This window comes from Cherax quadricarinatus, chromosome 5 (assembly GCF_038502225.1).
Source record: "Cherax quadricarinatus isolate ZL_2023a chromosome 5, ASM3850222v1, whole genome shotgun sequence".
Classification (NCBI taxonomy): domain Eukaryota; kingdom Metazoa; phylum Arthropoda; class Malacostraca; order Decapoda; family Parastacidae; genus Cherax; species Cherax quadricarinatus.
In genome coordinates, this window is record NC_091296.1 from 5,883,694 (window position 1) to 5,909,834 (window position 26,141).

At 38.4% G+C, this 26,141-nt stretch overlaps 1 protein-coding gene across 1 annotated transcript in view; it reads right to left on the reverse strand.

Annotated features, from left to right (window-relative positions):
• Window positions 1–9,587: 9,587 nt before the first annotated feature.
• oys (lysophospholipid acyltransferase 6) overlaps window positions 9,588–26,141 on the reverse strand; it is a 47,552-nt gene continuing 30,998 nt past the window's right edge. Inside the window, exons 6-8 of the mRNA XM_070099515.1 lie at window positions 22,184–22,381; window positions 21,844–21,998; window positions 9,588–10,220 (exon numbers count right to left, since the gene is read on the reverse strand). Coding sequence (XP_069955616.1) covers window positions 10,022–10,220; window positions 21,844–21,998; window positions 22,184–22,381 — 552 coding nt within the window. The 3' untranslated portion in view covers window positions 9,588–10,021. The remainder of the gene's footprint in view (window positions 10,221–21,843; window positions 21,999–22,183; window positions 22,382–26,141) is intronic.

Below are 26,141 nucleotides of genomic sequence, written 5' to 3' on the forward strand. Positions count from 1 at the left end.
TAAGAGGCGACTAAAATGCCGGGAGCAAGGGGCTAGCAACCCCTTCTGTACAAATTACTAAATTTAAAAAGAAAAACTTTCGTTTTTGTTTTTGGGCCACCCCGCCTTGGTGGGATATGGCCGGTTTGTTGAAAAAGAAAAAATTATTAATTATAGGAGTGCTAAATTCTTAGGGTTCACAGATCCCCTGAAGGGAGGTTCCTTGATGATGGCGAGGGGGTCAATCTAGGGAATTGGGTCTGTGCTCCAGTTCCCTGAATTAAGCCTGAATGCCTTTCGTCTCTCATTCCCCACAGGCACTGTATAATCCCTCAGGGTTTAGCATTCCCCTTAATAAAAATAATAATTAGGGCTCACACACATCTAGGGAACAAGAGGCACTCAGATTTCATCCAAGGATGTTCCATTTTCTTCAACCAAGATCCCATAACCAGATCAAGGCACTTCTCTTGAAGGACTAGATTTTTGAGGGTTGGTTAGGTGAATGTATCCAGACCTCAATATGCCACCAATGATTCCAAACTTAGTTTTTAAATAATAATTTGAAAGAAAAGGGAATGCAGATTGAATGTATATTAATGTTTAATTTTGCATTTACTCAAAACATTAAAACTGGTAGGAAAAATCAATCATTTTACAAGTCAAGGATAAACAATAATAATAGAGCTTTATAAAGCTTTATTGTTTATTATTTGGGTTAGATCAGTTGCTAGTGCAGTTGAGAGTTGACACGCAAGACACTTTCCATAGGATACAAAACACAACCTGTTAATGGCATCACTGCTTGATCAGTAAAGAGACTGAATACACCACAGTTCAAGACCAAAACAATTACGTCACACTAAACCACTGCCACTGTTGCAGTCTTAACAATTACTAATGATTAGATTTCAGGTATTGTATGGCTTGGCTGAAATTTGAACCTAAATTTATAAAGCACCTAATTTACATATACTGTACGACTCTTGAGGGTTTAGTGCTTAGTTTTGATTGCAATAATAATAATACATATAATATTACAAATCAGTTAATTTTATAACACTAGTACAGTATTATGTATGACCAATTTTATTACAAATACAGGTAGCGCACATGCGCGCATACACACACACACACACACACACACACACACACACACACACACACACACACACACACACACACACACACACACCCCAGAAGAGTCCACAAAAGCCTTTAGACTAGCATATTCACAATAATGTGGCTTAATCCATAAGGGTTATACAACAGTACACCAACAATAAAAGTTTAAAATACAGCATATTCACCAAAGAGCATTGTGTATAACATATGAATGATGTAGCTGCCATAATTCTAGTTCCTTTCCATATAAATTAAAGGGAGAATTTTGTAAATGTTATCATGTGAATGATGGTATGAGAGTGTCCTCCCAAATAATATATGGTACTATACCACTGTGTAGAAAGAATATACTGTACAGTAATTAATATACCACAGCAATGTGTTGAATATGGTAATGGCAGTCTATATGGCCCTCGTGGGTTTAGCACTTGGTTTCTGGTAATTCTAATGTAATGGCAGCATTGTGACAAACACAGTGTCAGCAAAATTTCCAATAATGTGGGCTGTTTTAAAATTGATGGCTGATAGATATTTGTTTTCAGTTTATTATAAACCACAAAGCACTGAATAGTTTAATGATTTTAATCATATTCCATTTCCAACATCAAATTTATGATATCATTATCAACCTGCTGCTGTTGTAACTTAATTTTCTCTCATATATCATATTACATAAATCATAATCACAAAGCTATTTGAAGTTTATTTTTGTAAACTGTAATCCATATCCTTAATTCATTATGTCAGTGAAAGTCAGCAAATATTTTTAAATGCCAAGGGAAATATATCTACCATTTATGCCAAAAGTTATGCTAGGTTCCTAGTCAGGCAAGCATTGTGGAGAAAGTGGCATTCCTCAAGAAAAGAAGCCCTTACCCCTAGGCACAGAGCACTTAAACCTTACCAATGTGTTACAGTGACCCAACATCAGGGGTTTTAAATGTTACTTTTTCTTAAGTACTGTAAAAGTACTATCACCTGTGCTCAGAACTGTTTTTTTTTTTTAAGTCATCTGCTGATATATTACTTAGTCTCAACATAAATCATAATACTCGAGTCTTTCACAAAAAAAGAAATGATAGAATTACAAAAATATAATGGACAATTTATATCTACTGTACAATAACATGAACACACTACACAAGTCAGTGCTGTAATTAAAAATTTAGCAGAGATTGTGAATGATGCTATGTGCAAGACTGCTTGGAGAGGCAAGGTTTGTTTTGTTGCTTAGAGGTGCCTTGATGCCAGTAAGGGGCTCTTGATCCAAGGAATGGAACCTATTCTTTTTTCCTTTTATTGAACTTCATTGTCTCCCATTCCCCACATTAGAGATAATAAGTGCCATGACCAAGGTGTATAAGCACAGGCAAGATGGAAAACCAGGGTGATGGTAAGCAAAATGGCAACTAAGGAAGTACAATACAATAAATAGTTGGACACAAATAAAAGGCCTGATCGCACATTACTAATGTACAATTATAGGAAAGCACTACACCTATAAGGGTCATTCAGTGCTTGGGCAATGGAAGGTAACTATCAGAATTTAATGAAGGGTGGCTATAATTCCCTTGATGAAGAGCCCTTCCCTTCATGGCACTCCTATTGAAGGGGACTGATATCACAAAGTAAAATTTGAAGGTAATAACAAGGCTGGACAGCCTCAGCTTCTTCAATAAGGCATTTTTTTTTTTTTGTTTCAGGTGAGCTGGTATTTAGCACCATGTGTCCCTGAAGGAAAGTTCCTTGATGGAACCTAAGCCTACCAGGCATTGTATGACCCAGGCATTGTATGACCCCTACAGGTTTAACACCCCTATAAATTTACAGTGATAATTATAATTAGCACTGTCTTGTACAGATCTGTAGCACTGAATGACCAATGTGGGATTAGCACTTTTTAGTGCTAATCCCACTAATACCACCTCCTTCCAACCTTTCCTAGGCCAACCCCTACCGCGCCTTCCCTCCATTCCAGATTTATACACTCTCGAAGTTATTCTATTTTGTTCCATCCATCCATCCATCCTCTCTACATGTCCAAACCATCTCAATAACCCCTTCTCAGTCCTCTGGATAGTAGTTTTGGTAATCCTGCACCTCCTAATCTCCAAACTATGGATTCTCTTTATTATATTCACACTACACATTGCCCTCAGACATGACATCTTCACTGCCTCCAGCCTTCTCCTTGTTGCAACATTCACCACCCATGCCTCACACCCACACAAGAGCGTTGGTATAACTATACTCTCATACGTTCCCCTTTTTGCTTTCATGGATAAAGTTCCTTGTTTCCACGGACTTCTCGGTGCACCATTCACCTTTTTCCCCCCTCGTCAATTCTATGATTCACTTCATCTTTCATAGACCCATATGCTGACACGTCAACTCCCAAATATCTGAGTACACTCACTTCCTCCTTACTCTCTCCCTCCAATCTGATATCCAATCTTCCATTACCTAATTTTTTTGTTACCCTCATCACCTTGCTTTTTCCTATATTCACTTTTAATTTCCTACTAAACCCATCAATCAACCTCTGCAAGTTCTCTTTAGAATCTCCCAAAAGCACACTGTCATCAGCAAAGAGCAACTGTGACAAAGAATCTAACACAAAGTGGGAGTTATCTTTTAACCCCACACCTCTTGCCAACATCCGAGCATTCACTTCTCTTCCAACTCCATCTATAAATACATTGAGCAACCATGGTGACATCATACATCCCTGTTTAAGGCCTACTTTTACTGGGAAATAATCTCCCTCTCGCCTACATACTCTAACCTGAGCCTCACTATCCTCGTAAAGACTCTTCACTTCTTTCAATAACCTACCTCCTATTCAATACATTTGCAACATCTGCCACATCGGCCCCCTATCATACGCCTTTTCCAAATCCATGTTATTATTATTATAATAAAAAAGAAGCGCTTAACCACAAGGGTCCCAAATCCATAAATGCCACAAAAACCTCTTTACCCTTATCTAAATATTGTTCACCTATATTTTTCACTGCAAACACTTGGTTTACACATCCCTTACTCTTCCTAAAGCCTCCTTGTTCATCTGCTATCCTACTCTCCGTCTCACTCTTAATTCTTTCAATAATAACTCTACCATACACTTTACCAAGCATACTCAACAGACTTATTCCCCTATAATTTTTACACTCTCTTTTGTTCCCTTTGCCATTACACAAAGGAACTATGCATGCTGTCTGCCAATCCATAGATACCTAGGTTAGCTTTCATTAAATGTTTGTCATAGGTGGAGTGGTGGCTATCATTGAGGACAGTTCATGCCCCTTTGTGCTACACACTGTTTGTTCACTTTGTTCTTTTTTCACACCAGCATATCTCACCAAGGTATGTAGACCCCCCCCCCAAAAAAAAAAAAAAAAAAAAACTCGGTAGCTATCCTACCAAAGATCTGTATGGGTGTAGCTTTTAAACTGGTTATTATTTTTATTGTCTTGCCAGAAATGCATAAACATCACAATTCAATTGACCCTTTGACCAGCAACATCTCTATCCTCCTTCACTGTGCAGCACTTCTCATTCCTCTCAAAGGAGGTTCCTTAATGCCAGCGAGGGGCTCTTAACCCAAGAAATTGGACCTGCCCTCCCCTTCCTTGGATTGAACCTGAATGACTTCTATACCCCAGGCACTATATAACTCATATGGGTTTAGTGCTTCCCCAAAACTGTAATAATAATGTACTTCTCACTTCTAGGAGTGAAATTTACCTCACCTGCTGTCCTGAATCCCTTCATAAATGTTACCTTGTTCACACTACAACAGCACATCAAATCTATAAAGCTTCTAGTCTCCACTCTGATGTAACCAGCTTTCATACATTTGCTGGATGCTCAAGCCCCTACTGCCTAAAACCACCTTCACACCCTCCCTCCAACCTTTGTTTTTCCACCCTGGACTTGTAGGGTTATTAAGGAGACAATGGTATGGTAGTAACCAAAAAACTATCACTCACGACATCTAAAATTTGTTTAATGAAGTCAGACTGATAGAGATTTATCCTCAAATGATCATATGGTCTGCCATTCTGCTTGAGAGGATACTGTTCATGCAATGAAGTAAGATTGGATTATAATTTTTTTACACAGCTTATTATCAAACTGTAAGGAGACGAAAATGATGTTAACATCACAAACTTCAAAAAGTATAAAATGGTTTATTAATTATAGTATATTTTCCTAAGACTTTTATTCAGAAAGATTAAACTTCAAGAAATATACATGTTAAAGCTTTATGTAATAGGGGGGTCACTTTCCAATATAAACCTTCCTTATCATTAGAATAGTTCCATTACTAGATTAAAACAAACAAAATTTATCTTGTAATAAGGAAAAATAACATTTACCTTGCATTGTAGACATTCCCATAGAGCAGTAGACTCACCGAGAACCATTCAATACGAGTAATATGATCAGAGAAATTCCCCAGGGTAAATCTAACAAAACAAGCTTCATAAACATTATATGTTCTAATAATATAAACATATGTTCTAATAAAAATTCAATCAGAATCTGATATGACCATTACTGGAAGTTTAAAAATATATATATATATACAGTGGACCCCCGCATAACGATGGCATCACATAGCGATTTTTCCGCATACCGCTTACTTTTATCGCAAAATTTTTGCCGCGCATACCGATTAAAAACCCGCTCACCGATTTTCGTCCGAGACGCGTCCAATGTGCCCTCACATGTGCCGCCCGTCCCATTGTTTACCAGCCAGCCTCCGCGGTAACATCCAAGCATACACTCGGAATATTTCGTATTATTACAGTGTTTTCGGTGCTGTTTCTGGAAAATAAGTGACCATGGGCCCCAAGAAAGCTTCTAGTGCCAACCCTGTGGTAAAAAGGGTGAGAATTAGTATGGAAATTAAGAAAGATTTTGAAGGGTTTGGGGCTAACCCTGAGAAGCCTATGCCAGTTGTGGAATCCATTGTGCCTACTTCAAAGATTAAGGAAATGTGTGCACAGTGGGTTGAACTGCAAACCTTTATAGATGAAAATCACCCTGACACAGCTGTTGCAAGCCGTGCTGGTGACTATTTCAATGACAATGTTGTGGCCCATTTTAGACAAATCGTAAAGGAACGGGAGGTACAGAGCTCTATGGACAGATTTGTTGTGCGACAGAGGTCCAGTGACTCTCAAGCTGGTCCTAGTGGCATTAAAAGAAGAAGGGAAGTAACCCCGGAAAAGGACTTGCTACCTCAAGTCGTAATGGAAGGGGATTCCCCTTCTAAACAGTAAGAAGATAATGCTCTCCCCTCCTCCCATCCCATCAATCATCACCAGATCTTCAATAAAAGTAAGTGTCATGTAATTGTGCATGCCTTTTTCAGTTTGTGTGTATTAAAATTAACATTTCATGTGGTAAAAAAAAATTTTTTTCATACTTTTGGGCGTCTTGCACGGATTAATTTTATTTCCATTATTTCTTATGGGGAAAATTCATTCGCATAACGATTATTTCGCATAACAATTATCCCTCTTGCACGGATTAAAATCGTTAACCGGGGGTCCACTGTATATATATATGTATGTATATGTATGTATATATATATATATATATATATATATATATTTTTTTTTTTTTTCAACAAGTCGGCCGTCTCCCACCGAGGCAGGGTGACCCAAAAAAGAAAGAAAATCCCCAAAAAGAAAATACTTTCATCATCATTCAACACTTTCACCACACTCGCACATTATCACTGTTTTTGCAGAGGTGCTCAGAATACAACAGTCTAGAAGCATAAACATATAAAGATACACAACATATCCCTCCAAACTGCCAATATCCCAAACCCCTCCTTTAAAGTGCAGGCATTGTACTTCCCATTTCCAGGACTCAAGTCCGACTATATGAAAATAACCGGTTTCCCTGAATCCCTTCACTAAATATTACCCTGCTCACACTCCAACAGATCGTCAGGTCCCAAGTACCATTCGTCTCCATTCACTCCTATCTAACACGCTCACGCACGCTTGCTGGAAGTCCAAGCCCCTTACCCACAAAACCTCCTTTACCCCCTCTCTCCAACCCTTTCGAGGACGACCCCTACCCCGCCTTCCTTCCCCTATAGATTTATATGCTTTCCATGTCATTCTACTGTGATCCATTCTCTCTAAATGACCAAACCACCTCAACAACCCCTCTTCTGCCCTCTGACTAATACTTTTATTAACTCCACACCTTCTCCTAATTTCCACACTCCGAATTTTCTGCATAATATTTACACCACACATTGCCCTTAAACAGGACATCTCCGCTGCCTCCAACCGTCTCCTCGCTGCTGCATTTACCACCCAAGCTTCACACCCATATAAGAGTGTTGGTACTACTATACTTTCATACATTCCCTTATATATATATATATATATATATATATATATATATATATATATATATATATATATACATATATATATACATATACATATACATATACATATACATATACACACACACACTGTACTTTAAAATAATTTTAATCGGTGCTAATCAACAGAAAATATAAGAAATCTACACAGCTTGCAAGGCAACATTTGCCTCAAAGTCACACTAGAACAATTAAAATATCAAATAAAAAAATCTAAAATATGGTAGTAATGATTTACACGAGTTACATAGTGGCAAGACTTGGCAAAACTTGTCCAGTCATACAAAACACACTTAATACACACCAAACACTTCCAATAGTTAGAGTAAAACATTACTCTGGCTCTGTTTATGAGTTAGAAGTTAAATCTATCCCAAATTCAATCATCAAACATTTCTCATTAACTCTCACAAAGACGCAGTATGTGCCATGTACTATACTTTCAATCATGGTCTTATACATGTTGCATTAGAGGCTGCACACAAAGTTTCAATAGCATTATGAAAAATAATTATGCATTTTTTTTAACCAGATGTAATAATTTGCAAATACATACTCTACCAGCGTATGTCAAAAATAATGTACAGTACAGTACAACAGTAAAGAGCTAAAACTGAAAATGTGTACTATACAGTACTTTTGCTGTTCACAAATTATGGCATTATTACTGAATAAGTAACTAGTATATTTAATATGTTAGAAATACATTATTATCTGCTAAAGTAAAAAGTGATGCAATGTACAGGGGGTTACTTGCAACATTTTGCAGCTCACTATATGGTGGTCCAGTGATTGTTGATATTTCAACTATGACATTATGTAGGGTTGATGTGGTTACAAGCTTTGTCCTTATTCACACAAGCAATTTAGATTCTTTAAATGACAAATCATAAACATTTATTTAAAAGTACTTCTTATAAGAATGTCAGGCTTACTTCCCACTTTTTAGCTATCTCTTGCACTCTTCTTTGCATTCTCCCTCATTTATGCATTTGTCCACTCTTGCATTTGCCCTCTTTTGAGCATTTGATCTCTCTTCCATTTACTCTTGCTTTCTTATTTCCACTTTCATCCACCCTCTCATTTTCCTTTTCATTTGTGGTGCCCAACAGGGCACATTCATCTTTTCTCTCACCTAACCTCCTCCTCCCACCCTCTTCCTCTCTCAGAAATGATGAGTTTGATCAAAAGCTGTCACATTTTTTCTTTTATGACCACCTATCTCTTAATCATCTGAAAGTAACCCTTAAAAAATTCCAAAGCAGCTTCAGATTATCACCTTTAAGTCCAGGGTTACTACTTCAGTAAGATAATCCTACAAAAGATTATCAAGGACTCCATGCTTACCAGTATAACAGACATGTTTATTGCTAACATTAATCTCTAAAGCAAGGAGTCATTAATCCCAAATTTCCCACTAAATTAATGTCTTGGTGCTCCTGATTTTTGCCATCTGTGATGGTTTACAGCAAAAGTTACCTGTACACATTTAAAAGTTCAACCCCAACCTGATTATGCCTGGCTCACCAAGGGTGAGGGAAGACCATCATGCACAAACTCTAAAAAAGAGCCTTTAGGAAATTTCTTCAGGTTAAAATTGGAGGCAGTTACTCATATTTCTTAAAAAGGCAAAAAAATCAGGCAGATATTTGAGCAACAAAGCTTTAAAAATATGCACTTTCACTGCTGTCAGTCATTTAATTCATGAATGGATCTATGCAATGCTGACTTTAAAAAGTGACTAAAAAAAAAAAAAAATAAGTGATGGCACAAAACATTTGATTATTATTTATAGTGCAACAGCCTTTATATTAACTGATCCACATGTATCAGTAATATAAAGAAGTACAATCATTTTTAATAAATTTCTGAGCTGATCTTGTATATAATTACAATATACTGAATCATTTGATTATGTTAGTCATCACTGAACCCAGAATAACCCAAACTTTTCATCCTTTACTTTTTTTTTAAAGCACATAAAATATTCCACCGGTGTCAGAAATCTGCTTCCTATTGAACATGTTAAAATTATGTATACATAAAACTAAAAAAATTATCATTTACCTGTGAGGTAGGTAAAAGTTATGCAATGGTTTGAATATAAACCAGAAATATTACATTATGGCAGAAAAAAAAAAATTGAGCAGAACTGTAATTATGCTAAGATTTGAGTATACTGTACTGTATAACCTCTTGATGAAAGTATATGGAACATACCAAAACTATGATGAGTGTAGGAAATTGTGTGAAACAACTATTGTACAACATATGACACAAAGATATTCATTACCAGTATGTGCTATTACACTTATTTGCATCAAAGTTTTCCTTCATTTTCAATCTTAACATATAAATTAGCTATTAAAAAATACCAAGTATACATTGAACATGTGAGTGACGTACCCTCAGCTTGTGGTAGTCGTTATCAAGAGGCAACACGTGCATTTAAAAAACCACATGAGAGCTGAAGAACAGAGGATGGGGGAACATAACTTATTGAACTTTGAAGTGCTGGGCGGTAGCACTGTCAAGACCATTAGTTACACTGCGGCCACTGTCATCCAGTTTCACTAGTGACCCCTTTATCTGCTCCGCAGATTTTGTTGTAGCAGAGGAACGTAGTGGAGGTAGGATCTTCGGTAGTAACACTATCACAAATATCCCCATGATGGCTGGGATAAAATAAAGATCTCTGTAAAAGAAAAACTTGTCAAAATAAACAAAGAATATTAATTTTTTTTTTTCAACAAGTCGGCCGTTTCCCACCGAGGCAGGGTGACCCAAAAAAAGAAAGAAAATCCCCAAAAAGAAAATACTTTCATCATCATTCAACACTTTCACCACACTCACACATAATCACTGTTTTTGCAGAGGTGCTCAGAATACAACAGTATAAAGACACACAACATATCCCTCCAAACTGCCAATATCCCAAACCCCTCCTTTAAAGTGCAGGCATTGTACTTCCCATTTCCAGGACTCAAGTCCGACTATATGAAAATAACCGGTTTCCCTGAATCCCTTCACTAAATATTACCCTGCTCACACTCCAACAGATCGTCAGGTCCCAAGTACCATTCGTCTCCATTCACTCCTATCTAACACGCTTGCTGGAAGTCCAAACCCCTCGCCCACAAAACCTCCTTTACCCCCTCTCTCCAACCCTTTCGAGGACGACCCCTACCCCGCCTTCCTTCCCCTATAGATTTATATGCTTTCCATGTCATTCTACAGTGGACCCCAGGATAACAATCAACTCCCAACTCGACCAATTATGTAAGTTTATTTTTGTAAGTGCTTTTGTAGGTGTATTTTTAGGGGTCTGAAATGGACTAATCTAATTCACAATATTTCTTATGGGAACAAATTCGGTCTATAACGGCACCCAAACAGACTTCTGGATTGAAATAATATCGTTATGCAGGGGTCCACTGTACTTTGATCCATTCTCTCTAAATGACCAAACCACCTCAACAACCCTTCTTCTGCCCTCTGACTAATACTTTTATTAAGTTCACACCTTTTCCTAATTTCCACACTCCGAATTTTCTGCATAATATTTACACCACACATTCCCCTCAGACATGACATCTCCACTGCCTCCAACCGTCTCCTCGCTGCTGCATTTACCACCCAAGCTTCACATCCATATAAGAGTGTTGGTACTACTATACTTTCATACATTCCCTTCTTTGCCTCCATAGATAATGTTTTTTGACTCCACATATACCTCAATGCACCACTCACCTTTTTTCCTTCATCAATTCTATGATTACATAGTCAATACCAAATTCATTATATTAGACCATAGTGCAATTACAAGTGAGAGTCTTGTGCTATTTTTAATTTGTATTTTTATATTATTAGTTTATACCTAGTTGTACTTTAGCTCATTCCAGCACAACACATAGACAACACCAACTCCATTGTGTGTATTAGTGACTATACTCTACATGACCAAAATGCTATAGCTATACACTTGTCCAAACTTCCCACCACTACAGATATCAGTACTAAAACTCAACACACAACTCAGGATATAAATAACCATAATTTAAACCTAGAAGATGATTGATCATGTTGGCCCTGATCTAAACCTCCATAATCTGACACACAATCAAAACCTATTGGAAAGTAACTGCCTTTATTACACAGCATCACAAGCCAGCACTATCCTAAACAATGCTAAAAGTCTATCAGTACTTAACTACAACATTAGGTCCTTAAGCAAACACTATGATGACCTCCTGGCACTCCTTGAATCACTGAAGACACCCTTCTCCTGCATTATTCTTACTGAGACCTGGCTTAAGCAGGACAATAGATATCTACCCTCTACCAGGATACACAGCAATTCACAACTGCAGACCAAACCAAGTTGGGGATGGTATTGCAATCTATTACTTTAACCAATTATCTTGTATTAGCACCACTTGCTTTAGTGATGAATATGGAGAATACATTTTTGCTAATTTTACTGTAAAAAACCTTAAGACGCCCATAACAATCGGTGCCATTTACCGGATACCCCACACAAACATCCCAAATTTCAGTGAGAAATTAAAGGCACTAATAACAAACAGATAAATGACTCAAGAAATCGTAATGACACGATTGCAAACAAACCATACCCCCAGCCGGGATTGAACCCGCGGTGCCTGTGCTAACCTTCCTATGGTGTAGAAATATACCTAGTTGGATGAATCTTATTGTGGCTAGCTGGTCTAGTGGCTAACGCGACGGGCTGGAGTTTTGAGACTATGACCGCGGGTTCAATCCCGGCGGGGGTATGGTTTAACAGACAAATGAATAAGCACCACCTTCTCTTAGCTGGAGACTTCAACATCAACCTTGGCCTACTAGATGATCAGCCTGTAACTGATTTCATCAACAATGTGAACAACACACTTCTCATACCAACAATAACTAAACCAACCAGGCTCACTGAAACAAGTGCAACCATAATAGACCACATATGGACCAATATACTAGCCCCCCTTAAATCATGGATAATCACAGATAGCACTACAGACCACTACCCTACCTTCCTCTTGACAAACATTAGTAAACCACCACTTGAATACAACAAAGTTTCATTTAGACTCCATGATGAGGCCTCAATAAGGAAGTTCACAGCTGACCTAGAGACTTTTGACTGGCCTACAGAATTCTCCAAGGCCAATGGTATTGATGACTGGACAGACATTTTTCTTAACAAATTACTTAGACTATACAACAAACATTGTCCTATAAAAACGAAACAGATCACATTCAAACGGCTTGGTTGCCCATGGCTAATCAGCACCATTCTGAAATCCATTGATAAGAAACACCAATATGAAAAGCAATATAGACAGGGCTTAATACACAAAGACATTCTTAAACACTATTCATCAGTCCTCACCAAAGTAATAAAGAAAGCCAAACAACTATACTACTCCAGTAGATTCACTGACACAAGAGGAGATATAAAAAAGACCTGGAAAACACTCTCTCAGATTCTAGGGATCCACAAACTGAAAAAAACCAAGAATATTGCCCTAACTACACCTAATGAAACACCACTGCATCCCACTGACACAGCTAACAAGATAAACAACTTCTTCTCAACCATAGTTTCTAATCTCGCCAATAAAATCCCACGTACCAATGCCCATGCCGGGGACTACCTAGATAGGAATTTCCCAAATTCCTTCTATCTTGCTCCAACTGAGCCCATGGAAGTCACCGAGATTATAAAGTCACTTAAAAATAACTCAGGGAATCTGTCTCATGTCCCACCATTATTGTACAAGAGAGCAGCCCATGTCCTCTTGCATGCTATCTCATTACTTTTTAACAAGTCACTAGAAACTAGCACCTTCCCGAAACTACTCAAGATGGCAAGGGTTACACCAATACATAAAGGTGGTGACCCTACAGATTTAAACAACTATAGGCCAATATCAAACTTACCACTGCTATCCAAAATCTTTGAGAAACTCGTGCACAGGAGACTATATTCATTTATAATGGCACAAAACATACTCAGCCCCTGCCAATTTGGATTCAGGAAAAATAAAAGCACTAATGATGCAATCATAAAAATGCTAGATCTGCTTTACACAGCATTGGAAAATAAGGAATATCCACTAGGAATTTTTATTGACCTAAGAAAAGCTTTTGACACAGTAGACCACGGCATCCTACTCCACAAACTTGACCATTATGGTATAAGAGGCCATGCGCTTGCATATTTCAAATCTTACCTTACTAATAGGTATCAGTATGTCACCATTGAAGACACAGCCACTTGATACTGGAGTTCCGCAGGGAAGTGTCCTTGGTCCCCTGCTCTTCCTCATATACATCAATGATCTTCCAAACGTATCTCAACACCTGAACCCCATTCTCTTTGCTGACGACACGACTTATGTCATCTCTCACCCTAATCTTGCCACCCTCAACACCATTGTTAATGAGGAGCTGATCAAAATATTGACTTGGATGACAGCCAATAAACTTACGCTTAACACTGACAAAACCTACTACATTATGTTTGGTAGCAGAGCAGGAGATGCGCAAATTAACATTAAGATCGACAACACTAATTGCCAGGCATAATGAGGGCAAATTCCTAGGCCTATACCTCAACAACAACCTGAACTTCAGCACCCATATCCAACACATAACCAAAAAAGTATCCAAAACGGTTGGGATCCTCTCCAAGATACGATACTACGTGCCGCAAACTGCCCTTCTCACATTATACCATTCACTTATATATCCATACCTCACCTATGCTATCTGTGCTTGGGGTTTAACTGCAGCAACACACCTAAAGCCAATAATAACCCAACAAAAAGCCGCAGTAAGAATAATCACTAAATCCCATCCCTGGCAACACCCCCCCCCCCACTCTTCATAGATCTAAACTTACTCCCTGTTCAGTACATCCACACTTACTACTGTGAAATCTACATCTACAGGACCTTAAATTCCAATATTAACCTTGACCTAAAATGCTTTCTTGATAGTTGTGACAGAACCCACAGGCACAACACCAGACACAAACATCTCTATGACATTCCCCGTGTCCAACTAAACCTTTACAAAAATTCAATGCATGTCAATGGCCCTAAAATCTGGAACACCCTACCTGAAAATTCTAAAACTGCAGACACATTCATCACCTTCAAAACTGCCATCAGAAAACATCTTATCTCCCTGATGCACCCTGTCAACTAATTACACGAATACCACCTCGTGGTTAACACTTACACTCACTCATCCATTTGACCATAAACAGAAATATCAATCTCAAGCTCAAAATAATGTATCTTAACTAGTCATAAGTTGGCCTGTGATACTCCAATACTGAAACTATGTATAGTGCCAAAACAAAAGCATTCACATTGCTAAACTCACAAACTAGTATTTAGTCACTTAGCCATAATACCAACTTACCTCATAATCTTGTAATATTTTAAACTTAAGATTTGATTTAAGTCTGCCCGAAATGCCTAGCCATGCTAGGTGTTCTAGTGGTACACTCTGTAATTATTATTTTACTACATGTAAACCACACAATAACCAAATTCTGTAAACTCAGCATTGTAATCCTTATAGAGAATAAACGTTGAATTTGAATTTGAATTAACCTCATCCTTCATAAATCCATCCGCCGACACATCAACTCCCAAGTATCTGAAAACATTCACTTCTTCCATACTTCTCCTCCCAAATTTGATATCCAATTTTTCTTTATCTAAATCATTTGATACCCTCATCACCTTACTCTTTTCTATGTTCACTTTCAACTTTCTACCTTTACACACATTCCCAAACTCGTCCACTAACCTTTGCAATTTTTCTTTAGAATCTCCCATAAGCACAGTATCATCAGCAAAAAGTAACTGTCAATTCCCATTTTGAATTTGAGTCCCCATAATTTAATCCCACCCCTCTCCCGAACACCCTAGCATTTACTTCTTTTACAACCTCATCTATAAATATATTAAACAACCATGGTGAAATTACACATCCCTGTCTAAGACCTACTTTTACCGGGAAGTAGTCTCCCTCTCTTCTACACACCCTAACCTGAGCCTCACTATCCTCATAAAAACTCTTTACAGCATTTAGTAACTTACCACCTATTCCATATACTTGCAACATCTGCCACATTGCTCCTCTATCCACTCTATCATATGCCTTTTCTAAATCCATAAATGCAATAAAAACTTCCCTACCTTTATCTAAATACTGTTCACATATATGCTTCAATGTAAACACTTGATCAACACATCCCCTACCCACTCTGAAACCTCCTTGCTCATCCGCAATCCTACATTCTGTCTTGCCTCTAATTCTTTCAATTATAACCCTACCACACACTTTTCCTGGTATACTCAGTAAATTTATTCCTCTATAATTTTTACAATCTCTTTTGTCCCCTTTCCCTTTATATAAAGGGACTATACATGCTCTCCGCCAATCCCTAGGTACCTTCCCCTCTTTCATACATTTATTAAACAAAAGTACCAACCACTCCAACACTATATCCCCCCCTTCTTTTAACATTTCTGTCATGATCCCATCAGTTCCAGCTGCTTTACCCCCTTTCATTCTACGTAATGCCTCACGTACCTCCCCCACACTTACATTCTGCACTTCGTCACTCCTAAAAGATGGTATACCTCCCTGACCAGTGCATGAAATTACTGCCTCTCTTTCTTCCTTAACATTTAAAAGTTCCTCAAAATATTCTCGCCATCTACCTAATACCTCCATCTCCCCATCTACGAACTCCCTTACTTTGTTTTTAACTGACAAATCCATACTTTCCCTAGGCTTTCTTAACTTGTTTAACTCACTCCAAAATTTTTTCTAATTTTCATTGAAATTTCTTGACAGTGCCTCTCCCACTCTATCATCTGCTCTCCTTTTGCACTCTCACCACTCTCTTTACCTTTCTTTTACTCTCCATATACTCTGCTCTTCTTATAACACTTCTGCTTTGTAAAAACCTCTCATAAGCTATCTTTTTCTCTTTTATCACACCCTTTACTTCATCATTCCACCAATCACTCCTGTTTCCTCCTGCACCCACCCTCCTATAACCACAAACTTCTGCCCCACATTCTAATACTGCATTTTTAAAACTATTCCAACCCTCTTCAACCCCCCCCCCCCACTACTCATCTTTGCACTAGCGCGCCTTTCTGCCAATAGTCGCTTATATCTCACCCGAACTTGCTCCTCCCTTAGTTTATACACTTTCACCTCCCTCTTACTTGTTGTTGCCACCTTCTTCTTTTCCCATCTACCTCTTACTCTAACTGTAGCTACAACTAAATAATGATCCGATATATCAGTTGCCCCTCTATAAACATGTATATCCTGGAGCCTACCCATCAACCTTTTATCCACCAATACATAATCTAACAAACTACTTTCATTATGTGCTACATCATACCTTGTATATTTATTTATCCTCTTTTTCATAAAATATGTATTACTTATTACCAAATCTCTTTCTACACATAGCTCAATTAAAGGCTCCCCATTTACATTTACCCCTGGCACACCAAATTTACCTACTACTCCCTCCATAACATTTTTACCCACTTTAGCATTGAAATCCCCAACCGCCATTACTCTCACACTTGATTCAAAACTCCCCACGCATTCACTCAACATTTCCCAAAATCTCTCTCTCTCCTCTACACTTCTCTCTTCTCCAGGTGCATACACGCTTACTATAACCCACTTTTCACATCCAATCTTTATTTTACTCCACATAATCCTTGAATTTATACATTTATACATTTATAGAATATTAATATCTACATTAATATCTAATATGTCATCTCTGATCAATTTCTGAAAGCTTATTTAGTGCCTGAATTATAGATTTATCAGTCTCATCCAACAGCTTCTTTGCATTTAAGAGGAAAAATGCACAATGCAGTAAATGAAACAACACAGGCTTAAGTGGGAGGACCAGGGTATACCAATTTATACCTTTCATCCAATAAAACAACACAGACTTGAACAATACACACTGTCAGACTTTCCTGAATATATAAAGTAAATGCTAGGGTGTTTGGGAGTGGGGTGGGATTAAATTATGGGGAATCAAATACAAAATGGGAATTGACACAGTTGCTTTTTGCTGATAATACTATGATTACGGGAAAATTCTAAAGAAAAACTGCAAAGGTTAGTGGACTAGTTTGAGTGTGTGTGTATAAAGTTGAAAGTGAACATAGAAAAGAGTAAGGTGATGAGGGTATCAAATGATTTAGATAAAGGAAAATTGGATATCAAATTGGGGAGGAGTATGGAAGAAGTGAATGCTTTCAGATATGTACTTGGGAGCTGACGTGTTGGCAGGTGGATTTATGAAGGATGAGGTTAATCATAGAATTGATGAGGGAAAAAAGGCGAGTGGTGCGTTGAGGTATATGTGGAGATAAAAAACGTTATCTATGGAGGCAAAGAAGGGAATGTATGAAAGTATAGCAGTACCAACACTTTTATATGGGTGTGAAGCTTGGGTTGTGAATGCAGCAGCGAGGAGGCGGTTGGAGGCAGTGGAGATGTTCTGTCTAAGGGCAATGTGTGGTGTAAATATTATGCAGAAAATTCAGAGGTGTGGAGTTAATAAAAGTATTAGTCAGAGGGCTGAAGAGGGGTTGTTGAGGTGGTTTGGTCATTTAGAGAAAATGAATCAAAGTAGAATGACAAGGAGAGCATTGAAATCTGTAGGGGAAGGAAGGCGGGGTAGGGGTCATCCTTGAAAAGGTTGGAAGGAAGGGGTAAGGGAGGTTTTGTGGGCGAGGGGCTTGGACTTCCAGCAGGCATGCGTGAGCGTGTCTGATACGAGTGAATGGAGATGAATAGTATTTGGGATCTGATGATCTGTTGGAGTGTGAGCAGGGTAATATTTAGTGAAGGGATTCAGGGAAACCGGTTATTTTTATATAGCCGGACTTGAGTCCTGGAAATGGGAAGTACAATGAATGCACTCTAAAGGAAGGGTTCAGGATATTGGCAGTTTGGTGGGATATGTTGTGTATCTTTATACGTATATGCTTCTAAACTGTTGTATTCTGAGTACCTCTGCAAAAACAGTGATTATGTGTGAGTGTGGTGAAAGTGTTGAATGATGATGAAAGTATTTTCTTTTTGTTGATTTTCTTTCTTTTTGGGTCACCCTGCCTCGGTGGGAGACAGCCGACTTGTTAAAAAAAAAAATTAAATAAAGTTTGTGTAGCAGTTTATCCTGACAGTTTATTCTTAAGTTAAATACAGTACTGTATGAAGAATAGAGATGAACGCTTGCTTCTAAAATGTTAAAACTACAGTGGACCCCCACATACCGTTGGCATCACATAACGTTAAATCCGCATACCTATACATTTTATCGCTAAGATTTTGCCTCGCATACCGCTAAAAAACCTGCTCAACGCTATTCGTCTGAGACGCCTGAGCCAGCCTCACATGTTCCGCTGGTGGCATTGTTTACAAGCCAGCCTCCGCGGTAACATCCAAGCATACAATCGGAACATTTCGTATTACAGCGTTTTTTATTTTATCTGCAAAATAAGTGATCATGGGCCCCAAGAAAGCTTCTAGTGCCAACCCTGTGGTAAAAAGGGCGAGAAATATTATCGAAATACTACTGTGGTACCATGGTCAACTGCTGATGCTGCTGCTGCTGTAGCACTGTCAGCTGCTGCTGCTGCTGCTGCTGTAGCACTTTCAGCTGCTGCTGCTGCTGCTGTAGCATTTTCAGCTGCTGCTGCTGCTGTAGCATTTTCAGCTGCTGCTGCTGCTGTAGCATTTTCAGCTGCTGCTGCTGCTGCTGCTGCACCACCGTCAGCTGCTGCTGTACCACCGTCGGCTGCTGCTGCTGCTGCACCACCGTCAGCTGCTGCTGTACCACCGTCGGCTGCTGCTGCTGCTGTAGTACCATCTGCTGCTGCTGTAGCACTGTCAGCTGCTGCTGCTGCTGCTGCACTGTCAGCTGCTGCTGCTGCTGCACTGTCAGCTGCTGCTGCTGCTGTAGCACCATCAGCTGCTGCTGCTGCTGTAGCACCATCAGCTGCTGCTGCTGCTGTAGCACCATCAGCTGCTGCTGCTGCTGTAGCACCATCAGCTGCTGCTGCTGTAGCACCATCAGCTGCTGCTGCTGTAGTACCGTCTGCTGCTGCTGTAGCACCGTCAGCTGCTGCTGTAGCACCGTCAGCTGCTGCTGTAGCACCGTCAGCTGCTGCTGTAGCACCGTCAGCTGCTGCTGTAGCACTGTCAGCTGCTGCTGTAGCACTGTCAGCTGCTGCTGTAGCACTGTCAGCTGCTGCTGCTGTACCACCGTCAGCTGCTGCTGCTGTAGTACCGTCTGCTGCTGCTGTAGCACTGTCAGCTGCTGCTGTAGCACTGTCAGATGCTGCTGCTGCTGCAGCACCGTTGTTGGTGTGGCTTATTGAGAATACCAAGAAACAATTAACCCCAGAGGGTTAGCCACCCAGGATAACCCAAAAAAGTCAGTGTCATCGAAGACTGTCTAACTTATTTCCATTGGGGTCCTTAATCTTGTCTCCCAGGATGCAACCCACACCAGTCAATTAACACCCAGGTGAACAGGGAAAAATGCCTGGAACTAGTGCTCATATTGGTGAATTTAAAGCCAGCAAAGGTTGGTTTGAGAGATTTAAGAATCGTAGTGGCATACACAGTGTGATAAGGCCTGTTCTGGAAGAAAATGCCAAACAGGACCTACAGTACTCAGGAGGAAAAGGCACTCCCAGGACACAGTGTCTCATCAGTCATTACTGCATCTTCAATAAAGGTAAGTGTCATTTATTCTTCATTTAGTAGAGTAGTACATGCACAATATATACTGTGCATGTACTACTCTACTATTGTGCATGTATCCTTCTCTTTGTGTGTAGGAAAATGTATATTTCATGTGGTAAAAATTTTTTTCATACTTTTGGGTGTCTTGCACGGATTAATTTGATTTCCATTATTTCTTATGGGAAAAATTCATTCGTATAACGATAATTTCGCATAACAATGAGCTCTCAGGAACGGATTAATATCGTTATGCGGGTCCACTGTATTTACTGAATTGGTCTGGTGTGACAACAGTGATATTTATTTTACATCTTGCTACATGAATCAATTTACCTTGGCAGCATAACCTTTAATAAACAATATTTTCATTTAATCATCATATTTACTATTTTTTTCCACACAATATCTAAACTATTATAACAAAATTAGAAAAAACAAAAAAGGCAGATGTACCTTACAAGGATTTTGAAAATTATTTTCACAAATGTGATCATAAAGTGATAACACACTCAGGAGCAAAGTGTGAAGACAATCTAAGATTTTTAGATAACGTTAACAGTAAATTAATTTGCCATTACCTATAAGGTTCATTTTGACATGTCTGTAAATTAGGGATGGAACAATACCAAAATTTTTGCCAATAACAATATTCAATAATAGGCTGATACCAATATAGTCAAAATTAGCCAATACCCACCATTTACAACACTCAATTTTAAACCAATGCTGATACTACCACAATTAACCAATACTGAAACTTTAACACATGCCTACTCAAAACGGTTGGATATTCAATCGCTAACATAACCATGTCACCAAGATGCAGTTCTTTAGCTACTTGCTCAATAAATGCAACTTGCAAGTCTTCATCATTATTTTACCCCATCTTTTACCCAAAATACAGGAGTCCCTAGCTTTATACAAGGGTCAGTACATGGCGTATACAGCAAAATCGCATAAAGAAAATCTGATGTAATATACAAAACTGGGATATGTTCAAAGTTTCCAAATCTCACATTTCTTGAACAATGTTTACCAAAAATACATGAGCTTACCACACACGCACCCCGTTTCTGGGGTGAAGTATACAAGTTATGAGCTTGTGAATGTATATCTCCTCACTACTCTTTGCCACAGTCTTGCCATAGCATCAGCACAACCCATGTTTGTCTGGCTGGGTTCCCATATTCTTCTCACTTGGCACAAGATTTGCAATGAAAACCATCTATAGGATTTCATTCAAAACATGCTCATTGATTTCCCATGCCCAAATCTGTCTCTTGGTCTTAGCATTTTAGTCACCTTCTGTGACACACACTGCTTATGAAGGAAGGATTCTAACCTACTCGTTCACAACACTAAAAGGCAACAAAATGATGGTAAGAACTATGAAGAAATTAGAAGGAAACCAAGATGAATAATGTAGTTCAACATTCTAATCTTAAAGAAGAGAAAAAATTATAATGTTTCACCTGTAAACAGCAATGCTTCCCCAGAATCTCAGAAGAATAAAGGGAAAGGTGAAATAGGCAAGACACAAGCGTGTGCTGATGCAGGTGATAAAGTCGTAGACCAACTTTGCTCTTGGTCCTCGAGCCATCACCCTGTGACGCACACACCGCCGTACCTGTAATATAATTTGGAATTATGCATAATTTAATTTTCATCCAAGTTGGAAAAATAATATCTTTATGAATGTTGTAGCACACAGTTTTATAATTATGCAAAGTCCACAAGAAATTTGCCTTGATAAGCGATACCATCATAAATGATAAATTTACAGCTAGAGCAAAATAAATTTGCAATACTCACATATCTGGCAGCAATAGTGAAGAAGGCTCCACTGACAAAGGTGATATAATATCCAGGGTAGAACCCATGCCACACAGATGACAGCATGTAGGTGAAGAGTGTTTTCTGCACAGTAGCACGCTCGTACACCATGAAGCGTAACCACTTCATTGTTCCACTGTTCCATGCCTCAATGGTCTCTCTAAGGCTCAGTCCAGTCTTCCAAAAAGAATTTTATATCTAATTAAGATCTTATAAACAATAAACAAAAAATAAGTATATGATGACATGGTAGGAAAGGGCCAGACACTATCAAGTGATTACCAGACAAATGTATGGAACACAAGGAAGGAGCAATAAAGTACAGTTGACCCTTGAGCAACATAGTTTTGAACTGTGCAAGCCCACTTATAGGTGGATTTTTTTAATGAACACATTGGAATTTTTTTTGGATATTTAAGAAAAATATTAGGTATGTCACAATACATAAAATATATGTACATACTAATCTATTTTATCATTTACTACCATAAAATATAAACAAATCTATGTATTTTAAAGTTAAAATTTATCAGAACTTAGGCACACAAATAATTACAGATCGTACAAGGTGCCAATCACAGTTGAGAGAAATGTAAACTAACAAAGATGCAATAATACAATAATAATATACCATAATAATAACAATATATGAAATATATGAATGTATGAAAGTATAATAGTACCAACACTCTTATATGGGTGTGAAGCTTGGGTTGTGAATGCTGCAGCGAGGAGATGGTTGGAGGGAGTGGAGATGTCCTGTCTAAGGGCAATGTGTGGTGTAAATATTATGCAGAAAATTCGGAGTGTGGAAATTAGGAAAAGATGTGGAGTTAATAAAAGTATTAGTCAGAGGGCAGAAGAGGGGTTGTTGAGGTGGTTTGGTCATTTAGAGAGAATGGATCAAAGTAGAATGACATGGAAAGCATATAAATCTATAGGGGAAGGAAGGCGGGGTAGGGGTCGTCCTCGAAAGGGTTGGAGAGAGGGGGTAAAGGAGTTTTGTGGGCAAGGGGCTTGGACTTCCAGCAAGCGTGCGTGAGCGTGTTAGATAGGAGTGAATGGAGACGAATGGTACTTGGGACCTGACGATCTGTTGGAGTGTGAGCAGGGTAATATTTAGTGAAGGGATTCAGGGAAACCGGTTATTTTCATATAGTCGGACTTGAGTCCTGGAAATGGGAAGTACAATGCCTGCACTTTAAAGGAGGGGTTTGAGAAATTGGCAGGTTGGAGGGATATGTTGTGTATCTTTATATGTGTATGCTTCTAAACTGTTGTATTCTGAGCACCTCTGCAAAAACAGTGATAATGTGTGAGTGTGGTGAAAGTGTTGAATGATGATGAAAGTATTTTCTTTTTGGGGATTTTCTTTCTTTTTTGGGTCACCCTGCCTCGGTGGGAGACTGCCGACTTGTTGAAAAAAAAAAAAAAATCTAGGTAGTAGGTTGGTAGACAGCAACCGCCCAGGGAGGTACTACCGTCCTGCCAAGTGATTGTAAAATGAAAGCCTGTAATTGTTTTACATGATGGTAGGATTGCTGGTGTCTTTTTTCTGTCTCATGAACATGCAAGATTTCAGGTACGTCTTGCTACTTCTACTTACACTTAGGTCACATTACACATAAATGTACAAGCATATATATACACACACACCCATCTGGGTTTTCTGCTATTTTCTTTCTAGTTCTTGTTCATTTCCTCTTATCTCCATGGGGAAGTGGAACAGAATTCTTCCTCCGTAAGCCATGCGTGTTGTAAGAAGCGACTAAAATGCTGAGAGCAAGGGGCTAGTAATCCCTTCTCCTGTAAAAATTACTAAATTTGAAAAGAGAAACTTTTGTTTTTCTTTTTGGGTCACCCTGCCTTGGTGGGATACGTCCGGTTTGTTGAAAGGAGAATAATAATAACAATAATAATATATTATTAACCCTTTGAGGGTCGACAGGCCCTCTCCAAGACTTGTTCTCAGGGTCGTCCAAATTTAAAAAAAAAAAAAAAAAAGAAATCTAATGAAAAGATAGAGAATCTTTTCCCGATCATAATGACACCAAAAGTATGAAATTTGATGGAAAACTTACAGAATTATGCTCTCGCAAAGTTAGCGGTCTTGACGATGTTTACGCATCGGCGATTTTGCCCACTTTGAGCCCTATTTTCGGCCAATTCCTGTGTACTAGTCGACAAAAATCATAACTATTTCTCTAGAACTCCATTTTTTTCTATTGAATGAGTACAAGAAACCACCCATTTACTTATTTCAACTATCCAATACAGTGGTCAGAATTTAGCAATTTTGCCAATTTCACACAAATTTCAAAAGATGCCATTTTCCAAATAGGGTCCAGAATAATCAAGAAAGACATTCCTGGCACTAAAATAACATTTCCTCTGTTCGTTAGTCACATCCCCAGGCCTCTCTTATATTTCTTTGGCCTTCCACTTTCAATTTTTATTCTTACAAAAAATAGATTTACTGTTATGCAGACTACTGCATTAGTGTAGAAATGGTATAAATAATATCAGCGCACTTGTGAAAGAATATTAGACTCACCAGTTGACGTGTATTGGACGCTTGGCATGATTTGTTTACTTTTGAACTTTGGTAAAACTCGAACATTTCTGCTACTTTGAGCTCAATTTCAAGGTACTTTTCATTGTAAAACCAGTCAAAATCATCTCAATTTCTGTAATGTCTTCCATTCTATAAAATGAGACCAAGAAAACTAGAATACAACAATAAATACCATACGAAAATACAGTGCAAAGTCGCTGTTTTATTCCAAAAACACGGTCAAAGTTTTTTTTCTCATTATGCACCGTGTGCTGCAGGATTTTTTTTTATACTGTGCACACTGTCCACATAGACCCATTCTTTCATATGTAGGCCTACCAGCTTTCTCCCACTAGATTTGAGGGCGCTAGAATTTAGGCGTACAAGTACGTCAAAAACCCTGGGTCGTAAGCAGTACTAGTACAGTGGACCCCCGGCTTACGATATTATTTCATTCCAGAATTATGTTCAGGTGCCATTACTGAACGAATTTGTTCCCATAAGGAATATTGTGAATTAGGTTGGTCCATTTCAGACCCCCAAACATACACGTACAAACGGACTCACATAAATACACTTGTCGCATTGGGAGCTGATCGTAAAGCGGGGGTCCACTATACGGCCGAAACCCTCAAAGGGTTAAAGATCATACATGTTCCATTCTCAGTTGAGAGAAATGTAAAGAAATATAAAGATACAATAATAATAATAATAATAATAATAGTATAGTGTATTGTTATTAAAGACCGTACAAGTTCCATTCACAGTCGAGAGAAATGTAAACAAAGATGCCTCATTAAATCATAAATATGAATATTTTTTTCACATTATCTTTACATTTTTGATGTCTAGTGTTAGTACTATGTATAGCATCTACAATGTTTTTGTATCATACAAGATGTAGGTGCTGACAGACAGACGACTCATTTTGTAAACAAACGACATACACTTATGGTATCGATAAATAAAGTACAGTACTGTAAATACTGAAAATGTATTTTCTCTTCCTTATGATTTTCTTAACAACATACAAAATGTGTGTTAATTGACTGTTTATGTTATCAGTAAGGGTTCTGGTCAACAGCAGGCCATTAGTAAAGTTTTTGAGGAGTCAAAAGTTGTACGCGGATTTTCAACTGCATGGGTGGTCAGCGCCCCTAACCCCCTGGAACAATACACAAATAATCCACACATAGGAGAAAAACTTATGTTGACATTTTGGTTTGACTTGGACCATTAACTAGTCACACACTGTGACTAGTTAATGTTTCCAAGTCGGACTGAATGTACGTAGTCATAAGTTTCTTTCTCCTACGAGTGGTTTATTTGTGTACAGTACTACATAATGGTGTAAATGGCTATAAGAAAACAGGATTGGTAAAC